General features: G+C 33.4%; 1 protein-coding gene across 1 annotated transcript in view; it reads right to left on the bottom strand.

The window, feature by feature from the left end:
* DNAJB14 (DnaJ heat shock protein family (Hsp40) member B14) overlaps positions 1-22,471 on the bottom strand; it is a 60,404-nt gene that overhangs the window by 22,185 nt on the left and 15,748 nt on the right. Inside the window, exons 2-3 of the mRNA XM_004461954.5 lie at positions 19,538-19,709; positions 284-429 (exon numbers count right to left, since the gene is read on the bottom strand). Of these exons, the coding sequence (XP_004462011.1) occupies positions 284-429; positions 19,538-19,709 (318 nt within the window). The remainder of the gene's footprint in view (positions 1-283; positions 430-19,537; positions 19,710-22,471) is intronic.

Raw genomic sequence — 22,471 nt, 5'->3', positions numbered from 1 at the left:
TCATTATGCTTGTTGGGCTTGGTAAACTAGAAAGTATGCATGGGTGTCATCTAAACAATTACTTAGGACTTTGTCAAAAATTACAGAAATGACAAAACTGTCATTTGTTTGGCTCTTGCTATAACACGTTGATACTGAAGTTTTAAAGGATTGTCTGGATGGATGCTTGCTTATACTGGTTTCTAAATGCACCAGTCTGAAAGGAGAATTTAATATTCTGAAACATGGCAAAGTGGATTATAAAAAAGAGCTTGGCAAAATTGCTTTAAAAGGTTTACATTACTTTTAAAAGCATCTGTTGCTCCAGGTGCATGGTTTTTGTCTGGATGAAACTTCAAAGCAAGTTTTCTATAAGCTTTTTTCAAATCTTCATCACCAGCATCTTTTGTAACTCCAAGTACTTCATAGTAATTTTTACATTTGTTTATGCTGTGAACAAGAGAATGTGTTATAATATAAATTACAAGGAAGAACTTCATGTAATAGCTCTAAATGTTGATTTATTAAATAATATAAGGAACTGTCTGTGGATTGTTTTCTCAATATCAAACAACAGCACATCCCTTTAAGGATTAGTTTGCTGCTTTCTATTTTAACTAAAGATTGTTCCTTTTAAACTCTTCCCTTAGGAGTTAGCTATAAGAATGTCCTTGGTACACTTTACCACAACTACAGAGAAGCAAAGTGAAACCCATAAAAATTATGAATGAAGATCAGAGCACACACTGTAACTAAAATTAGAGGATAACAAGTATATAGTACTCTTACGTACATAAAAAGATTCCAAAACTCCTCACAAGTATGTTGCAGCTAAAGATTAATATGCAATTCATCTCATGAATTTTGTTCTCAAATAATGTAAATCTAAACAAATATCAAAGCAATTAGACAGTACATTTAAAACAACTGAAGTATCCTATGGTTTAAATATCAAAGCATCTTAATTCAGCCCAGCTATGCTTAAGAGAATTCATCTGTGTCATTCTGTGAAAAAGAGATTATTTCTTAATAAAAATGTATCATGGGAAAAAAAAGTCACTACTGATAATGCAAAAATAAACAAAAACAAAAATGTATCATGGGACTCAAAGTATTTGTTACACCTGATATTCATTTCGTGACCACACCCTGAGAGATTATCTATATATAGTTTATGATCTTAGAGGTGTAACAAGATTTAAGCCAGGAATCTTTAAAGTATATGAGGAATAGAAAGTAAATATTCTGAATGGAGCAGAGAATATTATATACATTTGGATATCAATATTCTCCCACAACTTAATAATTTTCCTCCTCTAAATTTCATGGTATATTTTCAACGTTTTTATAAAGCACTTGATGACTTAGATGTGGTCTATGTGGGGATGACTAAACAACAGAAAGTAGTAAAAGGTGAAAGGATCTGAGGTATAATTTATTGCTCAACTGTCAGCACAAGAATTGCAAAAACTGACTCAAACTTTTCAAAGAAAACAAGCAAGATCTATCTTGTTTTATAACTATCTATTAGCAGTCACAAAGCTGGCACATGTTAGGTTCTCAGTAAATATTTTTGGAATGAATGAGACTTAGTCCTTTTTCATAATGCAAACCATTTGTCATTTGTAATGTAAACAAAGGGAAAAAAATATATATATAAGACTGCAGAAATGTATAGAAATTTTCTTAAAATCAGAAAAATCTGCTGTTTTCTTTATAGTAAAAATTAAAACTGGATTTTTATCTACTCTAGATACTTCAATAATACTAACACTTAAATAAAATTAACTTCATTTCATAAACATGGCATTTCCCTTCTTTAATCAATAATATTTATTGAGCATGAACTATGTCCAGGACAGTGTTTTGGGCACTTGGGGTACATCAGTAAACAAAACAGAGAATGATCCCTGTCTTTGTAGAGACCCATTCTCCTAGGTATATTAAGCAACATGTAGATATGTACAGAAAAAAAGGGGAGGGAGACATTTACAGAACACCTACTGTGTATTACGCACAGGTCCAAAATCCCATATCCACGTTCCCAAATCCATAAAGCTCTGAAAAATGAAAGTATTCTATCACTAACTGGGCTGCAAAACCTGACCTGAACTTTGTTAAGAGGCAAAAATTAATCTGAACAGATATGAAACTACTACAATCTTCATTTAACCTATTTAAACCATGAATGTTTATATATTTTGGGCAGAAATGTTATTGATTATGGACTACTATTCCAGTTCCTCTAAAACATTATGTAATATGTAATAGATGCTCCTTATTATTGTTCTAAAATATGAAAAATTCTGTTTGCAAAATACATCTGGTCCTAAAGATTTCACAGAACTGTGGAACAGTATCATGCTGATGACTTTAAATAAATCATCTTATTTACTCCTCAATGGGTAGATATTATTCCTATTTAACCAATGCGGAAACCAAGGCCTGGAATGGTTCAGTAAATTGCCAAAAGTTACATAACTATTTAATAGATAGGAACCAGAATTATTTCTTTTGACAAAAGTCTACTGAGCATCGACTCTCTGAAAGGCACTGTTTCAGATGATATAGCAGTTATTAAACAGTCAAATATCTATGTTTTTATTAAATTTACAATTGTGGCACAGATAGTACAGAAATAAGTAAAAAGTATATCATATGGTGATAAGTATCTGGAGAAAAATAAAGTGGCAAAAGGGAATAGGGACTAGAGGAGGAGGTCTGCTATTATAAATAGGATGATCAGAGAAGGCCTCATGCAGAAGGATTCAAACCTCAGTTTGTCAACTTGAAAGTCGTGCTGTCTCAGGGCCAAAATAAAGAAGGAAAGGAGTCCTTCTAGACTTCAGAAGGATCAACTTCTCCCTTTTTGTTTCTTACAATCAATGCTTAAACAGACTCTTCCCGCCTAGATATTTGAAATATTTTTGGTGCCAATAACATTCCTTCTCTGCCTCTCTTCTTGCTTCACTAGTTTCTACAAGTGCTTCAAACTTCAGTTTAGCTATTCCTTTCCCCAAAAACTCAAATTCTTCCCCCCCACCGTCTTATTTGTTCCCAAAGATCTCTGAACTTAATCCTATTCCAGCAAGTACCACAATGTGATACAGTTGCCTATTTATGTGTCTGACTTCTCTTCCAGCATATAAGCTTATTCACCATATGTGCTGGATGGATGGATGAGTGCTCAATTTGAGTGAAGAAATGTTGGGGAGCTAAAAGTCATGATGGGAACAAAGGTGATGAGTGCTGTAAAGAAAATGTTGTTGGCACTAAAATCAACAGGATTAAAGAAGAACTAAATAATAGAAGAGGAATAGAGAGTGGGACAAAGAACAGGGAGTGGGACAAGGAATAGAGCCAAAAATTGGCAGACACTACTGAAAAGGAGAGAACAAAAGGCTGTTATAAACTAAATACTGAGCAATATTAAAGCCATTACTATTTCATTTGAATGCATAAGATGTTTACTTATATAGCAGATTAGCCCACTAAAATTATGTTTTGTTGATATTTCCATGGACACAAAAAAGCTGGACAATAGAAAAGGGAAGGCAAGGAAAGAGTTGCTGGAAAGTGTAGGGAAAATCACTGCACTGAATTCCTCTACATATTTGAGGAGAAATTCCTTGAGAAACCAGAAGAGAAGAATAAAGTCATATCACCAATGGACAGGCTGAAGACTATATTTCAAGTAATGTTCCAAATATGCATGTTTCAAATGTGTACATTTACCAAAACTTTCACACCTGAATGAGAAATTAATATTTGAATATTTAATTCATACTGTTTTTCATCATGCTACTGTTCATCAGTGGCATGTGTTTGTCACATTTTTAAGTTAGCTCCTTTTTGAAATATTCAGACCTTATCCTATCTTCACCAAAGGATCAAAAATAGAAAAAAAAAGAAAACAAATGAAATGAAATGAAAAAAAGGTAACACATTCATTATCATGGAAGAAACATTGCACAAGAAGGCAAAAAAAGATCTATCTGAAACTTAACAATGGGAAAAGTGTATCTGAGTCATTTCTTTTATGTGTATAAAATCACAATGGGTGAGGAATAAGGGTCTTCTTCCACTTTTATCATGTGTTATAGTTTATTTATATAAACTCTAAATTTAGTTGGTATATAAGGAAACATGTTTATTTCCAAGACAAAGGATTATTTGTAAGTCTGTCAAAATGACTTATTTTCTTTTTATTTAAAGATTTGGGGCTTAAATCAAATCCTAAATTCAAATCCCTATAAGTCAAATGACTGAACAGTTGTATAGAAGTGAATAGAATTGATAAATATAAATGATTATCACTGAATGATTTCACACTAAATTTTTTATATAAGAGGTGGTTTATTTTCAAGGAGATAGTTAAAACTTTCTCAAATTAGGTCCATGACACCCTTTGTTTCAATTATTTTACAATATATTTCAACTCAAAGATAACAAACAGTGCTTATTTTTACAGAATGTTGTTAGTGTTACAGTCATGCACTCTCTTTTCAGTCTTCACTATAAGCTAGTTCTTACTTATGCAATGGACACAGTATTATTGCATGGCTTCTCCCATTGAGCCAAATTGTCACTGAGCAACTTGTTTGTATAATCGTGCCTAACCAACAAGATAACATGGCTTTCTTCAGAAAAATCCCCTGTGTATAGATGAAAAAAAAAAAAAAAAACATACAGCATGTAAGTGTTTGCTGGTGATCTGCTACTCACTAAACCAATGCTTATGAATACTCATAATGAATAAGTGCTATATAATTCAGCAAGCAACTCATATTTATCTAAGGTACAGATTCAAGTATTTTGAATGACTCAGGGATTCTATTAAAGAATGTTCTAAACATATTTAGTTCCCAAACAAAAAAAAGTACATTTATTTAATTAAAAAGGTATAATGAAATGATTGTTCAGAGAATCAATGTCTAATACTTACTAAAATACTTCTCCTACCCATAAAGAATTCATGGTCTCAAACTTGGATGGGTCCTCAAGGCTAACCAGTAATCCTTCCACTCCCTTTGCTTTACATTCCTGCAACTATTTCACACCTTTACATACTATTCAAGCTGTCAGCCTCATTTCTTTCTCCTTAAATCTTTAGAGGACCACCTCATCTCCAATTTCACAGAGAAAAGAGAAGCCAACAAAGAGGAATTCCCTCAACATTTTCTTTCTGCATCTACCCAACTCCGGTCACATACAAAATTATCTGGCACCTACCATTTTCTTTCATTCTTCCATGCCCTCTGCTTAAAGCTGGGTCTACGGGGCTATGGAGAACCAAGTGTATTTTATATATGTATATATTTTTGTACACAAACATATGCACACAAATTTATACGTAGTAATTATCAGTATAAAAATATAAACATACAACTGTCAGTATATACACATACATATAAAAACATATAAATATTACCAATATTGCACTGTCAGCACTGTTCTTCTGCATTTCTACACATATGTACTATGCTTCTTTTCTTTTTTTTTTTTTTTGGAGGTACTAGGGATGGAACCCAGGACCTTATACATGGGAAGCAGGTGCTTGACCACTCCCCAGTGAGAGTTGGTTTTCTTGTTTTTGTTTGTTTTGTTTTTAGGAGGTACCAGGGATCAAAACCTGGACCTTGTACTTGGGAAGCAGGCGCTCAACCACTTGAGCTACATCTGTTCCCCTTCTTTTCCTCTTGAGACTATAAGGGTAGAGGAAATGAAGGGAAAAAAAAAGATTTATAATTTTTCAGTCTCAGGAAATTCCTATTCTCTAAAATTTTCAATGATAATTGATTTTTGGTGATATTTTCAAATACATAGATGATTTGAAAACTTTCTAAAAAAATCAATTATTCTAAATAAAAATCACCTAAAATACAATTAATTTATTTTGGGTGCTTCATCAAGAACATGTTCTCCCAATGTAATTTCTACAAGAAAATGTAATTTGTTTTAGGATGTAGTTTTCAGAAATGTTTTTCAGCATACTTGCTTAAATAGTTTTCTGAATGAAATTCAAAGGCAGGTCTCTTACCTATGCAGCTATCTCTGACACAGCAGTACAATTATCAATTTTTTAAAAAATTTTAGTATTACAGTTATTAATTGACAGTTATTTATCAATACGGGTAACAGCATTATTTACATTCTCAAAGTGCTTTGCTATCATCTATGCTAACCAATAGCCTTTACATTGGCTTTAACATGATTAGAGAGTCTTTTTCTAATTGTGGGTCACATCAGAGAAAATGTTATACTCAATATCCACCATTTAAATACATAGATAAAAAAGCAAAATATTAATGGCTTATTAATTGTTTTCAAAACTAACACTGGGTAGGAGGGATGTCAGATAGATGGTGGAGTAAAGCAGCTCCAAATTTCCATATCTACTTAGAAACTCTAAACAAGCTGAAACTGGCAAAGTCAACTTTCAGAACTCTGGAGAACAGTCAAAAGTTTCCAGCAATTTAAGTGAATACTGTGTCAAGAAAAAGGCAAATTAAAAACAATAGGAGAGACCCATGGTGCTTTTACTAACACTTCCCCCATCCATGCCCTGGCTCAGAAGGGCAGCAACTTGTTCTCCCAAATCAGGTCCCTCTTCCTAGGTTGTGAAGGGAGCAGGATATTCCTTATTTGCAGTTTTGGGGTATATATACATTTGTTTCAACTTGTCTAGTGAAAGACTGAAGAACATATCCAAAGCGATCATCTCTGTCTCATCTGTTCCAGAACTCACTCTGGACAAAGAAGTGATGGCATAGCCACTAAAACACAGTAAGAAAGCAATCAAACTGCAGCTACCTAGGCAAAATATTACAGATAAGATATACAATACATTATGGAAGGAAAGGGCCTGCAAAGAAAGGCTGAAGAGAATTTCTTGGGGGAAAATAGAGCATCCAAGACTATCTGTATATAAGGAGGAATTTATAAGGCCATGCCCAGGGCAAGATGCATACTCAGAAAAGACCTAAGAGGACCCTAACCTTTAAACTCAGGCAGTTCTTTAGGCTCACTACAAGTCTGGCTGAGTGCTAAAGGAGTATACCAACAGAAAGCCAATCTCAAAAAATGGGAGAAGTGGGTATTTTTTCTTTTTTGTTGTTGCTAGTGGTGGTGGTAGCTCCTGGCATTCAAGGAAATCTCTGTCATAACACCAGCTGAATACAACCTTAACAAATAGAGGTCAGTGAGTAAAATGGCAATGAAAACAGGCTATTCATTAATATTTTGGAAAAATCACTTAAAAATATAGACTACTAGAGTCTTTAGTTATATAGAAGAAAACCATAAACCTTGCAGACAGGCTAGAATCTGATTTCCAAAGTTAACAAATCAAAATATTCCAATGTCCAGATTTCAAGAAAAATCCACATGGCATACAAAGAAAAAGATGGCCCATTCAAAGGAAGAAACAAAGTGACAGAAATCATCAATGAAGAAAGCCAGACACTGGACTTATGAAACAATGACTTTAAAACAACTGCCTTAAATATGCTCTAAGAGGTAAAGAAAAACATAGATATAGATATGTGAATAAAATTAGAATTGCAATAAAGAGATAAAAATTATAAAATGAAACCAAATACAAATTCTGGAACTGAAAAGTATAATAACAGAAATAAAATTCTCTAAGAAGGATTTGACAGAAGAGTTGAACTGGCAGAAGAAAGAATCAGTGAACTTGAAGATAGGCCAAATGAAATTATCCAGTCTGAGGAGACAAAAGAAAAAGGAATTAAGAAAAATGAACAGAACCAAAGGGACCTTGGGAGATCAAGTACACCATGATATGCATTATGAGAATCTCAGAAGGACAAAAGAGAAAGGGGCAGGAAGAAATAAAGAAATAATGGTTGAAAACTTACCAAAGTTGAAAAATGACATGAACATAAACACTGAAGAAGCTCAACAAACTCAAAAAAGGGTAAACTCCAAGAGATCTAACTGAAACACATTGCCAAATGTCAAAGACAAAGATTCTGAAAGTAGCAAAAAAGAAGTAACTTGTCTTGTATAAGGGATCATCAATAATATGGTCACATATTCTTCTGAAATGATGAAGGTGAGAAGACTGTGGGATAACATATTTCAAGCACCAAAAGAAAAAAAAAAGCTATCAAACAAGAATTCTATATCCAGCAAAACAGTCTTTCAAAAATGAAGAAGAATTTAAGATATTGAGATAAATAAAATCTGAGGGAGTTCGTTACAATTAAACCTACTCTACAGAAAAATGCTAATGGGAGTATATCAGGTTGAAAAGGAAAGATGCTAGATGGTATCTTGAAAACTGTATAAAAAAATAAGGATCTCCAGGAAAGGTAACTAACTATAAATGTCAGGACTATTGTATTCTTGCTTTGTAACCCCACTTTTTGTTTCTGATGTGATTTAAAATACAAATAGGACTTCTGGGAAAAATGTGACTAGAAAGACACAGGATTCTCTTCTGTCCCAGAAAAATAGCTAGAGGACAGGCAGAAATGGCTTGGAAAAAATCTTCTAGGGTTTAGGACACCAGGGGAAGTTGGACACAACCCAGAGGAGAAAAGGGCAAAGGAAAAGAGTCACAGTGGCAAAACTGTGAGTTAAAAGCCACAACTGCAAATCTGGACTCCCTCCCCCACACAATAAGACACTTTGGATTCTAAGGCCTCGGGGCTGGTGGCTACAAAGTAGGCCCCACAGAGGTAGGATCCACCTCCTTGGGAAAGGGAAGAGAGGACACAGACTAAGGCTGACTCAGCTTTTGACCCACAAATTTGGTCTGCTGTCTCCCACAAGACCTTTCAGGTTGGGTGGAACTGCACCTTTGTTTGACTTAGGAGTTAGCAAGGGACTAAAGAGATCCAACCTTCTCAATCTCCCTTTCTACTCACTGGGTTTGGTTGCTGAGGACTTAAGAGTAGAGTGGAATTACTTCCTACCCAGGAAAAGGGAGGGAGGCTGACAGCAAAGGTTGGAGAGATGCCTCTGAGAAAGTTTGATTTGGGAGATTCTTAGCCTCTAGGCAGGAACCTCTGTCACAGTGATCTGATCTGTGCTGCAACAAACACATTCTGATCAGGCATTGAACTGAGAAAGTAGCCAAGAACTGCCATCTGCTAGCAGACCAAATAAGTGCACATGAGGAAAATAAAATAAATAAGTAAGAGAAGGTTTTTCTGGCCTTTAGCACCTCTCTCCCCATGGTACTAGGAAGTGGGTCTGCAACCCATTATTGGGTACAGGACCCAGATTTGAGCAATTAACAGCAACAGTCCTAAAGACCCACAACAGGTTAAACCAAGAAACAAAGAACAGGCAGTAACACACAGCCTTTTGCCACTAAAACCCTACAAAAGAGAGAGAAATCGAGCATCTGAGTAAACTCACCACCATAATCAGACATCACCAAAAAATTATGAGCCATACTAAGAAAATGGAAGAAATGGCCTAAGAAAAGGAATATATCAAAGCCCCAGAAGACATGCAGGATTTGAGTCAGTTAATCAACAAGATGCACGCAAGTTTCCAAAATGAAATTAATGAGTTGAAAGACAATATGGATAAGGAGATAAAGGACATAAAGAAGACACTGAGGAAGAACAAAGAAGAATTTGAAAACCTGAATAAAAAAGTAACACAGCTCATGGGAATGAAAGACACAATAGATGAGATCAAAAATACATTTGAGGCATGAAACAGCAGACTTGAAATAAAAGAAGAAAGAATAAGTGATAATGAAGACAGAACAGCTGAAATTAAAAGGAAAAAAGAATGGAAATAATAGAGCAGGGACTCAGGGAGTTGTAAGATAACTCGAAACACAACATAAATGTCATGCAAGTTGCAGAAGGAGAAGAGAAGTGAAAAGGGGCAAAGAGAATATTTAAGGAAATAATAGTTGAAAATTTCCTTTCATGAAAGAAATGAACTTATATCTCCAAGAAGCATAGCATACCCCAATGAGAATAAATATGAACAGAACTGCTCCGAGACATATATGCTTGAGAATGTCAAATGTCAAAGATAAAGAAAAAAATTCCGAGAGCAACAAGGAAGAAGCAAACTACCATATGCAAGGGTTACCCTTGGAGGCAAGAAGACACTGGTGTGATACAATTAGGATACTGAAAGAGAAAAACTACCAACCAAGAATTCTTTATCCAGCAAAACTGTCCTTCAAATATGAAGGTAAATTTCAAAATTCACCAACAAACAGAAACAGAGTTCATAAAAAAGAATCTACCTTTGCAGGAAATACTAAAGGGAGCCTTAGAGCTGGAAAGAAAAAGACAGGAAGGAGAGACTTGGAGGAGAGTATAGAAGAACAGTAGAAAGAGTCCCACAAAAAGACAAAAATAAGATATATGAAAACCAAAGAATAAAATGGTAGAAGTAAATAATGCCTTTACAGTAATATATTCAATGTGACAAGATTAAACTCCCCAATCAAAAGACAAAGGCTAAAGGATACTAAAACATGAGCCATCAATATGCTGCTTACAAGATACTCATTTCAGACCTAGAGATAGAAAGCAGCTGAAAGTGAAAGGCTGGAAAAAGATATTCCATGCAAATACTAACCAAAAGAGAGCAGGGGTAGCTATACCAATAACAGACAAAACATACTTTAAATGCAAAAAAGTTAAAAGAGATACAGAGGCCATTACATATTAATAAAAGGGACAATCCACTTGGAAGAAATAACAGTCATTTTAAACATCTGTGTACCTAACCAGGGTGCCCCAAAATAAATGAGGCAAATTCTGACAAAACTGAAGGGAGAAACAGACATCCCTACAAAAATAGTTGGAGATTTCAACACACCATTCATATAATTAGGTAAAAGGACTAGAAAGAAGATAAACAAGGAAACAGAGAACTTCAACAATACGATAAACAGGTTAGACCTAACATATATACAGAACATTGCACCCAAAGTCAGCAGATTATACATTTTTTCAAGTGCTCATGAATCTTTCTCCAGGATAGACCACATATTAGGGCACAATGCAGCTCTCAATAAATATAAAAAGACTGAAATTATACGAAGCAACTTCTCAGATCATAATGGAATGAAACTGGAAATCAATAATACACAGGAAAAAAGTAAATTCACCATTGTGTGGAGGCTGAAGAACACACTCCTAAATAATTAGTATGTCAAAGAAGAAATTACAAGAGAAATCACTAACTATATTGAGACAAATGTAAACAAGAACACAAATTATCAAAACTTATGGGATACAGCAAACAGTCTTGAGAGGGAAATTTATAGCCCTAAATGCATATATTAAAAAGAAAGAGCTAAATTCAAAGATTTAACTGAACAACTAGAGAAACTAGAAAAAGAACAGCAGACCTGGGAAACGGATGTAGCTCAAGCAACTGGACTTCTATCTACCATATGGGAGGTCCAGGGTTTGATGCCCGGGGCCTCCTGCTTCCATGGCAAGCTGGCCTGAGAGGATAGTTGACACAGCAAGATGATGCAACAAAAAGAGACACAGAGGTGAGACAATAAGAGATGCGGCAGACCAGGGATCTGAGGTGGTGCAAGAGATTAAGCACCTCTCGGAAGGTCCCAGGATCAGTTCCCAGTGCTGCCTAAAGAGAAGACAAGAAGACACAGAGGAAAGCACAGCAAATGGACACAAATAGCAGACAATAGGGTGGGGGTGGGGGTATAAATAAATCAATCCAAAAAAAAAAAAAAAATCAGCAAACCAATCCCAAAGTAAGCAGAAGGAAAGAAATAATAAAGATTATAGCAGAAGTAAATGAAATTGGGAACAACAACAACAAAAAACAGAGAAAATGAACAAAACCCAAAGCTGGTTATTTGAGAAGATCAATAAAATTGACAAACCCCTAGCTAGACTAACATAGAAAAAGAGATAGAAGATGCATATAAATAAAATCAGAAATAAAAGGGGCAAACTTAAGACTGACCCCACAGAAATAAAAAAGGATCATAAGAAGCTATTATGAGAAACTGTATGCCAACAAACTAAACAACCTAGATGAAATGGACAAATTCCTAGAAATGCACAGGCAACCTAAACTGAGTCTACAAGAAATACAAGCACATTTAAAGAGATTGAATCTGAAATTGAAAATCTCCCAACAAAGAAAAGTCCAGGACTAGATGGCTTCACAGGTGAATTACACCAAGCATAATGAAGAAAATTAACACCAAACTTGTTTAAACTCTTCCAAAAAATTAAAGAGAAGGGAAAGTTACCCGACACATTTTATGAAGCCAATATTACCCTAATACCAAAGCCAGATTAATACCAAAGCCAGATCAAGACAAAACAAGAAAATTACAGACCAATCTCTGTAATGAACATAGATGTAAAAATTCTCAACAAAATACCTGCAAATAGATTCCAAGAGCATATCAAAAGACTTATACATCACAACCAAGTGGTATTTAATCCTGGTATGCAAGGCTGGTTCAACATAAGAAGATCAATAAATGTAATAAATCACCATAACAAATCGAAGGAAAAAAATTGATTGATTGATCATCTCAATCAATGTAGAAAAGGCATTTGACAAAATCCAGCATACTTTCTTGATAAAAACACTTTAAAAGATAGGAATAGAAGGAAAATTCCTCAATAAAATAAAAAGTGTATATAAAAAACACACACAGCCAACATTGTATTCATTGGGGAAAGATTGAAAGCTTGCCGTCTAAGGTCAGGAACTAGACAAGGATGCCCACTGTTGTCACTGTTGTTCAACATTGTACCAGAGTTCTAGCTAGACCTATTTAGACAAGGGAAAAAAAAGGCATCCAAATAGGAAAAGAGGAAGGGAAACTCACTATTTGCAGATGACATGATCCAATATTTAGGAAATTCTGACCTGTCTACAACAAAGCTACCTGAGCTAACAAATGAGTTCAGCAAAGTGGCAGGATAGGATCAACACAAAATTCAGTAATGTTTCTGTATGCTAGTACTGAAAATCTGAAGAAAAAACTCTATTTATAATACCACAAAAAAACTCAACAACCTAGGAATTAATTTAACCGAAGTTACAAGCACAGGAACTTTATAGAGAAAACAACAAAACAATGTTAAAAGAAATCAATGATGACCTAAACAAATGAAAAGACATTTCATGATCATGGATTAACTAAATATCATAAAGACGTCAATCCTACCCAAACTGACTTATAAATTCAATGCAATACTAATCAAAATTCCAAAAACCTACTTTATAGATAGAAAAGACAACTACCAAATTCCTTTGGAATGGAAAGTGCACCCAAAAACCCAAAGGCATTCTAAAAAAGAAGAGTGACTTAAGAGGAATTTTACTGCCTGACCTTGAAACATAATATAATGCAACAGTGGTCAAAACAGCATTGTATTGGCATAAAGATAGACATATTGATCAACAGAATACAACTGAGAGTCCAGAAATAAAACCTCACTTCTACAGCAAACTAATTTTTGACACACTGACCAAGTTCATGTTGATGGGACAAAACAATCTCTTCAACAAATGGTGCTGGGAGAAGTGGATATTCATAACCAAAAGAATGAAAGAGGATCATCTCATTTCCTATACAAGAATCAACTCAAAATAGATCAAAGACCTAAATATAAAAGCCAGGACCATTAAAAAAAAAAAAAACTAGAACAAAACGTAGAGAAACATCTTAAAGACTTTGTGATAGGTGGTGGTTCCTTGGAACTTACACCCAATGCACATGCAACAAAAGAAAAAAAATAGATAAATGTGGTCTCCTCAAAATTAAACTTTTGTACCTCACAGAACTTTCTCAAAAGGGTGAAAAGGCAGCCAACTCAATGGGCGAAAATATTTGGAAATCACGTATCTGATAAGGGTTTAATATCAATGATGTATAAAGATATACTACAACTCAACAATAAAAAGACAAACAACATGATTTTAAAAATGGGTAAAAACAAATAAAGCAAAAGACAACCAAAAAACCCAAATAAATAAAAAATAGAAAAAAAAAAGAAAAAATGGGCTAAAGACTTGAAAAGACATTTGTCCAAAGAAGAAATGGCAAAAAAAAAAAACAACATGAAAAAATGATCAACATCATTAGTAATTAGGGAAATGCAAATCAAAATTAAAATGTGATATCATTTCACACCTATCAGAATGGTGACTATTAAAAAGATAGAGAACTACAAGTGTTGGAGGGGATGTGGAGAAATAGGAATAATTATTCACTGTTAGTGAGAATGCAGAATGGTACAGCCACTGTGCAGGACTCTTTGGAGGTTCCTAAAGAAGTTGAATATGGATTTGCAACACAACTACTGAATATATACCTAGAAGAACTTAGAGCAGTGATATGAACAGACACCTGCACACTGATGTTCATATTCTTGCATTATTCACAACTGCCAAAAGGTGGAAAAAACCCAGGTGTCATCAACTGATGAATAGATAACAATATGTCATGTATTCACACGATGGAACATTATGCAGTTATAAGAAGAAATGAAGTCATAAAGCGTATGACAACATGGATAACTTGGAGGACATAATGTTGAGTGAAGCAAGCCAGACACAAAAGGACAAATACTATATGACTGCGCTACCATGAACTAAATATATTATGTAATCTTATGGAGTTACTAACTTGAATATGGGTCACCAGAAAATAGAAGGAGGTTAGAGAATGAAAGGTGATGGCTAACTTGTGCAGAACTGGTAAAAAGGAGATGTGTTACTCTGGAAATGAACAGAAAAGGTGAAAGCACAACATGGTTGTTAGTGGCAGTTCTAGTATATGGATATGAAAGTGGTTTAAGGAGAAAAGTCTAAATTCATGTATATTACTAAAAGGAAAGCTAAAAAATGTAACATGGAACTCTATAGCATAGTAAAACCACATGTGAAATATGAAAATGGGTAAAACTGCATATATAAGATCATCTTTCTTTGAAGGTGCACAAATGTATGTTAACACTACAAGATGTTAATATCAGACAAAAAACACATTATTCTAAGTGAAATAAACCAGAAATAAAATACTGCATATTGTAGGATTCCATATATATCAAATGTAAATATAAATCAATTTATAAAGATGAAATTAGATTAGTGGTTCTATGTAGGGCTGGGAAAGGACTGCAAAGGAATGTGGAGTTTTTCTTTTTGGAGTAATGAAATTGTTCTAAAATTTTTTGTGGTGATAAGTACACAACATTGTGATTATACTAAAAGTCAATGATCATACCCTTTGGATAGATCGTATGGTATGTGACAATATCTCAACAAAATTGCTTAATAAATAAACAAATATTTGTGCAAGAATAGTCAGAAACAGCAGCTATGTACATCAGGGGAAGCTCAGAGAGGTGAAGGATTTTCTTGTTTGCCTGTTTTTTGTTTACTATTATTATTGAAAGAATGATAATGCTCTAATAATGATTGAAGTGATGAATGCACACTAAGTGATTATACCAAACAACACTGATTGTACACTTTGGATGAACTGTATGCTTTATTATTATGTATCAATAAAACTGGTTTAAAAAAATACAAATGCATAAAAAGCAACTACAAATCTATGATTTGGACACAATGCATAAAGATATTATCTGTGACAAAAACAACATAAAAGATGGAGGTTATGGGGGCGGATATGGGATATGTGTATGCTATTGATGTTCAATTAAAATAAGATTATACATGGCAGGTGATAAATTTAAACGCCATAGTAACCCCAAAGAAAATATCTAAAAATATACACAAAAGGAAATGAGAAGGAATTCTAAATGGTTCACTATGAAAGATTAACTAGGGAGCGGATATGGCTCAAATGATTGAGTGCCTGCTTTCCACATGGGAGGTCCTGGGTTTAGTCCCCAGTATCTCCTGAAAACAAAAGAAAACAACAGGCAAGCAAATAAAACAACCAACTCAGGGGAATGGATGTGGCTCAGTGGTTGAGCACTGGCTTCCCATATAAGAGAGGGCCTGGGTTCATTCCCGATCCCAGGACCCAGAATCTAAAAAAAAAAAAAAAAAAAAAGAACTAGATGGAAAAGGTGGCAGGAATGGAGAAAATGAAGGAATAAAAAGATTTAAGACTTAAACAAACAAATAGGGACGTGGCAGGTTTCCTACATTAGCAGTAATTACTTTAAATGTAAATAGATGAAACTTTCCAATCCAAACCAGAGACTGGCAGAATGGATAAAAATACATGACCAAATTTTAACAAAAGACTAGGCTCACCTTAAACTCTAAGACACAAATATGGTAAAAGTAAAAGACTAGAAAAAAATAGTCCTTACAAATTGTTGTTATGACAATGGAGTTATACTAATATCAGACAAAATAGATTTTAAGTCATAAACTGCTATAAGAGACAAGGACACTTTATTTTGATAAAAGAGCAACTCATCAAGAAGATATAACAATTCTAAACATTTATGAACCTAATAATAGAGACCCAAAATAAATCAAGAATTGATATTCTTGATATATTGAAGGGAGAATTGAATTGAAGGGAGAAATACATAGTCAAGAATAATAGGGAAGTTTAATATACCACTTTCAAAAACAGAAAGACTATCTAGACAGGAGATCAAATGGAAATATTGGACTTGAATAATACTATAAACCAAATATACCTAACACATATATAGGACACTTCAACTTCACCCCACAACAGTAGAATACGCATTTGTCTCACTTGGACCATTTTCCAGGATAGATCACATATTAGGTCACAAAACAAGCCTAAATAAATGTAAAAAGAGTGAAAGCATTTCAACTTTTGAGTAACATCCCTGACCATAATGGAATAGAGGCAGAAATCAAAACAAAGGGAAAACTGGAAAATTCAGAAATATGTAGAAATTAAACAACCTACTCTTAAACAATTAACAGCTCAGAAAAGAATTAAAGAGACACCAAAGAATTTTCAGAGATGAATGAAAACAAAAACATAACACATTGAAACTTATGGGGTTCATCAAAGGCAGCGCTGAAAGGGATATTTACAGCTCTAAATGCTATATTCCTATTTAAAAAAGAGGAATGATTTCAATATCAATAACCTAACTTCACACCTTGAGGAATTACAAAAACAAGAGGACACTAAACTCAAAATTAGGAGAAGGAAGAAAATAATAAAGATTAGACCAAACATAAATACAATAGATAAAACAACAGAGAGGATCAACAAAATCATTAGTTGGTTCTTTGAAAAGGTCAATGACATTTCTATGATTATAGATACAAAAATCCTCAGAAAAATACTAGAAAATGAATCTCAAAGCATACTGAAAGGATTATATACCATGACAAGTAGAATTTATCCCAGGCATGCCAGGGTGGTTCAACATAAGAAAATCCATCAATGTGATACATCGCATTAATAGAATGAAAGGAAAAGAAAACACATGATTGAAAAAAAAGGATCTGACAAAATCCAGCACTTTTCCCCTGAAAATAGGAATGGAAGAGTTTCCCCCATGTGAAATACCAAAAGCTTTCCCTTCAAGGTCAGGATGCCTGCTTCACCACGGCTATTCAACATTATAGTGGATTTTCTAGGCAGAACAATTAAGTAAGAAAAAGAAATAAAAGGCATCCAAATTGGAAAGGAAAGAGTAAAACTATGTTTTCAGATGATAACATCCTGTATTTAGAAAACCTGAAAGAATCCATAAGCAATCTATTAGAAAGTTTATGTATTTTGAGCAGATTTTCTGTGCCCTTGTACTTGTCAATGGATTTGTAAAAATGACACCAAAGGCATGAGCAGCTAAAGTAAAAATAGATAAATGGAACTCATCAAAGTTATAAACTTTTATGCACCAAAGGACATTATCAAGAAAATGGAAACCAACTGAAAGGGAGAAAATACAAGAGAATTATATATCTGATAAGGGTTTAATATCCAGATTATATAAAGAACTCCTACAATAAAACAACAAAAAGACAAACATGATAATTAAAACATGGGCAAAATATCTGAATAGACATTTCTCCAAAGAAGACATACAAATGGCCTATAAACATGGAAAAAAATGTTCAATTTATTAACCATTAGCGAAAAATCAAAATGAGATACTACTTCACATTCACCAGGATGTATTTTATTATCAAACAGACAACAAGTGTTGGTGAGGATTGTGAAAAAATTGGATCTTTCATGTATTGCTGGTGGGAATGTGGAAAATGGTTTCTCAAAAAATTTACCTTTATTACCTGGCAATTCTACTCTTAGATATATACTCCAAAGAACTGAAAGCAGCAACTCAAACAGGTACTTGTACCTTCATGGACACAAGAGCATTATTCACAATAGCCCAAAGGCAGAAACAAATCAGAGAAATGGATAAACAAAATGTAATAACATTATACAATGGACTATTATTCAGACATAAAAAGGAATGAAGTTCTGATACATGCCACAAAATGAATGAACCCTGAAAATATTATACTAAGTGAACTAAGCCAAATACAAAACGATAAAAATTATATGATTTCACTTAAAGGAAATATCTAGAATAAAAAAATTCATAAAGACAGAAAGTAGATTAGAGGTTACCAAGAAGCTGTGGGAATAGGGAGCTACTGTTTAATGGGTACTGAGTTTCTGTTCTGCATGATGAAACAGTTTTAGTAATGAATGGTGGCTACAGCAGCACAACATTGTAAATGAATTAATGTCCCTGAATCATACACTTAAAAATGGTTAAAATGGCAAATTTCATGTTGTATATGTGTTATCACAATAAGAAATATAAACTTTAAAAAACTAAACAAAACTAAGTCTGAGTGAGAAGCCATCCTCCTCAATAAAGCAAACCTGCATCTTAAAAAGTACTTCAATTCCAAATTATGGTAAGTAAAAAAGTTTAGAGAATAAACGTTAAAAAGCAAGGATGGGATAAACAAGAAGGGGAGGGAATAAAGGAGGAAATAAAATTATAAGAAATAGATAAGAAAGGACAAAAGAGAAAGGGATAATCTGTAACTAGATTTACCTACTCTTCATTTGAGCTAGTTCACTTTCCATGTGCATTATTTGATTAATCACTGTTCAGAGCCCTTCATTCTAAACTCTAGTTTCTCTAGAAAAATAACATGACACACCATTTTACTTAAACTGTAGCAGAAAACAAAACTATATTTCCGCTAATGTTTCATATTCAGAGGTTCATTTTATTTCCAGAAACCTTTTTCTTATTCATAAAATTAGATCCCCAAAACAATAGTTTATATTTCTTCAATTCTGCCTAATTCTTCTGCTTTAAGCAGGAGCATATCATGAGGTAAAACTAAAACACTGAGGCAGACTAATCAGAGTTAGAAAAATATTAGAAGAAGAGAGAACATTATGGTGTTTGCATATATATGTAAATGAGCTACAGATTGATTTCATAAAGAATATGAAGCATTAACACATCCAGATTTTCAATTCCTCAATGTCTATTCTTCTACTGAATCATAATTCACCCATTTTTTAGGCTTTATAACAAAAAATTACATTAGTATCAATTAGAGTTGAAATATAAATCATACTTATTCCTACCTGAGAACTCCATCTACTTGGTCTTTGGTGTAGCTTTTTCCAGTTTCACCACTACCAGATGTGCTCTCCTTTGTACAGTTAGGTTTGTTGTGGTCACCACTACTTGATGGCTTTCGGCAATGAGGGGTATTTCCAGCCGTGCTTCCATTTTTCATAATTATTTCTAATAGTGCTGTAGAAACATATAGAAAGTATACTGTGCCTGTTTACATCAAGATACATACACAACATCTTGAGAAGAAAGTTATAAAATAGACAAATTAAGAACTGTGTTCTCTAAAAAGATTCACCACAGGGTCCTTTTAGATATCAAGCATCCACATATGTAAAGACCACTAATCACCATTTAGAAGTAGACCGTTAAGAAATTTAAACCTGATACTTTGACATTTCTATCAATTACCTATGACAACTTTTATTTGTCATACCTTTTTATGTAAATTCTCCCAATGAAACCACGGAATATAAAAAAAAAATCACCAATGAGATCATTTACAAGGAAACAAATTACACTTTCTGCTTATTTTTCAACAGCATTAATGGTGGCAAGAAGGTACTGGAATAATATTTGTAAAATGCTCACAGAAAATAACTTTCAACTGAATTATATACTATTTTTCTAGAAACTGTGTAAAATCAGCACATTTTCAAATAAATAAAAAACTGAAATGATTTACCACTAGTAGATTATCACTAGAGGACAGTGTATTACTTGTATTTCAGGCAGAAGGAAAATACTTCCGGGGGGCTAAAGTACAAGAAGAAATGGTGAGGAAATACTGTGGTAAATGTGCAAGCAAATCTAAAATAACATTGAGTGGACAAAATAATGGATATCTGGGATTGGTTTTAAAATAATCTGAAAGGAGTACAGATGAAGGCATGGAAGTAAAGGTAGAGAGAAGGCATGATATAATAATGGCTATTAATTGATAATGGTTAAAGGTGGGTGACAGGGATTGATTACACTATTGTCTTCTTTTGTACTTGCTTGAAACTATCCATGATAGAAACAAAAATTAAATATATATGTATTTTAAAAGTAACAGAACTAAAAGGAAACAAACAGAGAAATCCACCATCCTGGTGGATGATTTTTAACACATTTCAGCTCATAATTGATATCAGGTATAAAAAAATATCATTAAGGATACAAGTGACATAAACATATAATTTATCAAGCTTGATTTAAAAGACATAAACACATTAAACTAAAAAATTGCTGACTACTCATTCTTTACAAGCACAGAAGGAATGAAACTGGCCATATTGTAGCTAGACCTTACAATGATCCTCTTCAAATCTTATAGAATAGTATCATATATACCACATTCTATAAAGACAATGCATTTAAGTGAGAAATAAATTACAAAAATGCAACTAGGAAAAATCATAAATGGTTTGGAAAGGAAAAATAAACATCTAGACAACCAATGGATCAAAGAAATAATCATAATAGAAATTAGGAAGTATTTGGAATTAAATGAAAATGAAAATACTACATCAAAACTTGTGGGTCACCAAATGGTGCCAGGACAACTGTATATCTACATGCTAAAGAATGAAGTTAAACTCTTTCCTCACAACAGACACAAATATTAACTCAAAACAGATAATATACTTAAATGTAAGAGCTAAAACTATAAAAAAAGCCTTAGAAGAAAATATAGGCTTAAATCTCTGTACCTTGGTTTAGGCAAAACATTTTCAGATAAGACACCAAAAACATAAGCAACAGAAGAAAAAAACAGAGAAATTCGACTTCATCAAAATTAAACACTTTTGTGCTATAAAGGATACCATCAAAAAGTTAAAAGACATTCACATAATGGGAGAAAGTATTTGCAAGTTATATATCTGATTAGGGGCATGCATGTATCCAGAATACACAAAGAACTCTTACAATTCAACGTCAAGACAAATAACTCAATTTAAAAATTCCAAAAGATCTGAATAGACATAGTTCCAAAGATACACAAATGTCCAATAAACACATGTAAAGATGTTCAACATCATAAACCATTAGGAAAATGAAAATAAGAACCACAATGAGATACCATTTAACAGTTACCAGGATGGCTATAATTAAAAAGACTGAAAAAAGGAAAAAAGAAAAAAAAAAAAAAAAGACAAGACTGACAGAAGTGCTGACAAGGAGGTGAAGCTAGTAGGAATGTAAAATGGTATAGCTGCTTTTGAAAATACTCTGGTTAATTCTTCAAAGGTTAAATATAAGAGTTACCACTGGACCCAACAATCCCACTCCTAGATATATACCTAAGAGAAACAAAAACATACATATACACAAAAACTTGTACATGAATGTTCATAGTAGCATTTTCATAATAGCCCCAAAGTAGAAACTATACAAATGTCCATCAACTGATGAATATATAAAATGTGATATATTCATACCATAGAACATTACTAACAAAAAAACATGAAGTGATGATACATGCTACAACATAGATGAACACTCATATGAAATGTCCAGAATAGGCAAATCTACAGAGAAGAGTAGAATAGTGGTTGTCTAAGGTATACCAAGGGCATGGAGGTAAGTGACTGCTAATGGGTATAAGGTTTCTTTTTGGGAGTTGAAAATGTTCTAAATTTAGATCATAGTGATGGTTACACAACTCTGGGAATATACTAAACCCACACTTTAAATGGGTGAATTTTATGGTATATGAATTATATCTCAATAAAGATGTTAAAAAAAATTGTGGGGCAAAACTAAATAAGATAAATTTGAAAAAAATTGATATATTCCTAGAAAAAGACTGCTTATCAAAACTGATTGGCAATTGGCCCAAAGAGTCCTATAACCATTAAGTTAATATCAGAAACCTGATTGATGAAATTTACCATTAAAAAATTAAAAGACAAAAACCATATAAGCATCTCAATAGATACAGAAAAACAATTTCTACT

The sequence above is a fragment of the Dasypus novemcinctus genome, chromosome 1 (genome assembly GCF_030445035.2).
Source record: "Dasypus novemcinctus isolate mDasNov1 chromosome 1, mDasNov1.1.hap2, whole genome shotgun sequence".
In the NCBI taxonomy this organism is placed as follows: Eukaryota; Metazoa; Chordata; class Mammalia; order Cingulata; family Dasypodidae; genus Dasypus; species Dasypus novemcinctus.
This window is presented reverse-complemented; position numbering and strand designations above follow the sequence as displayed.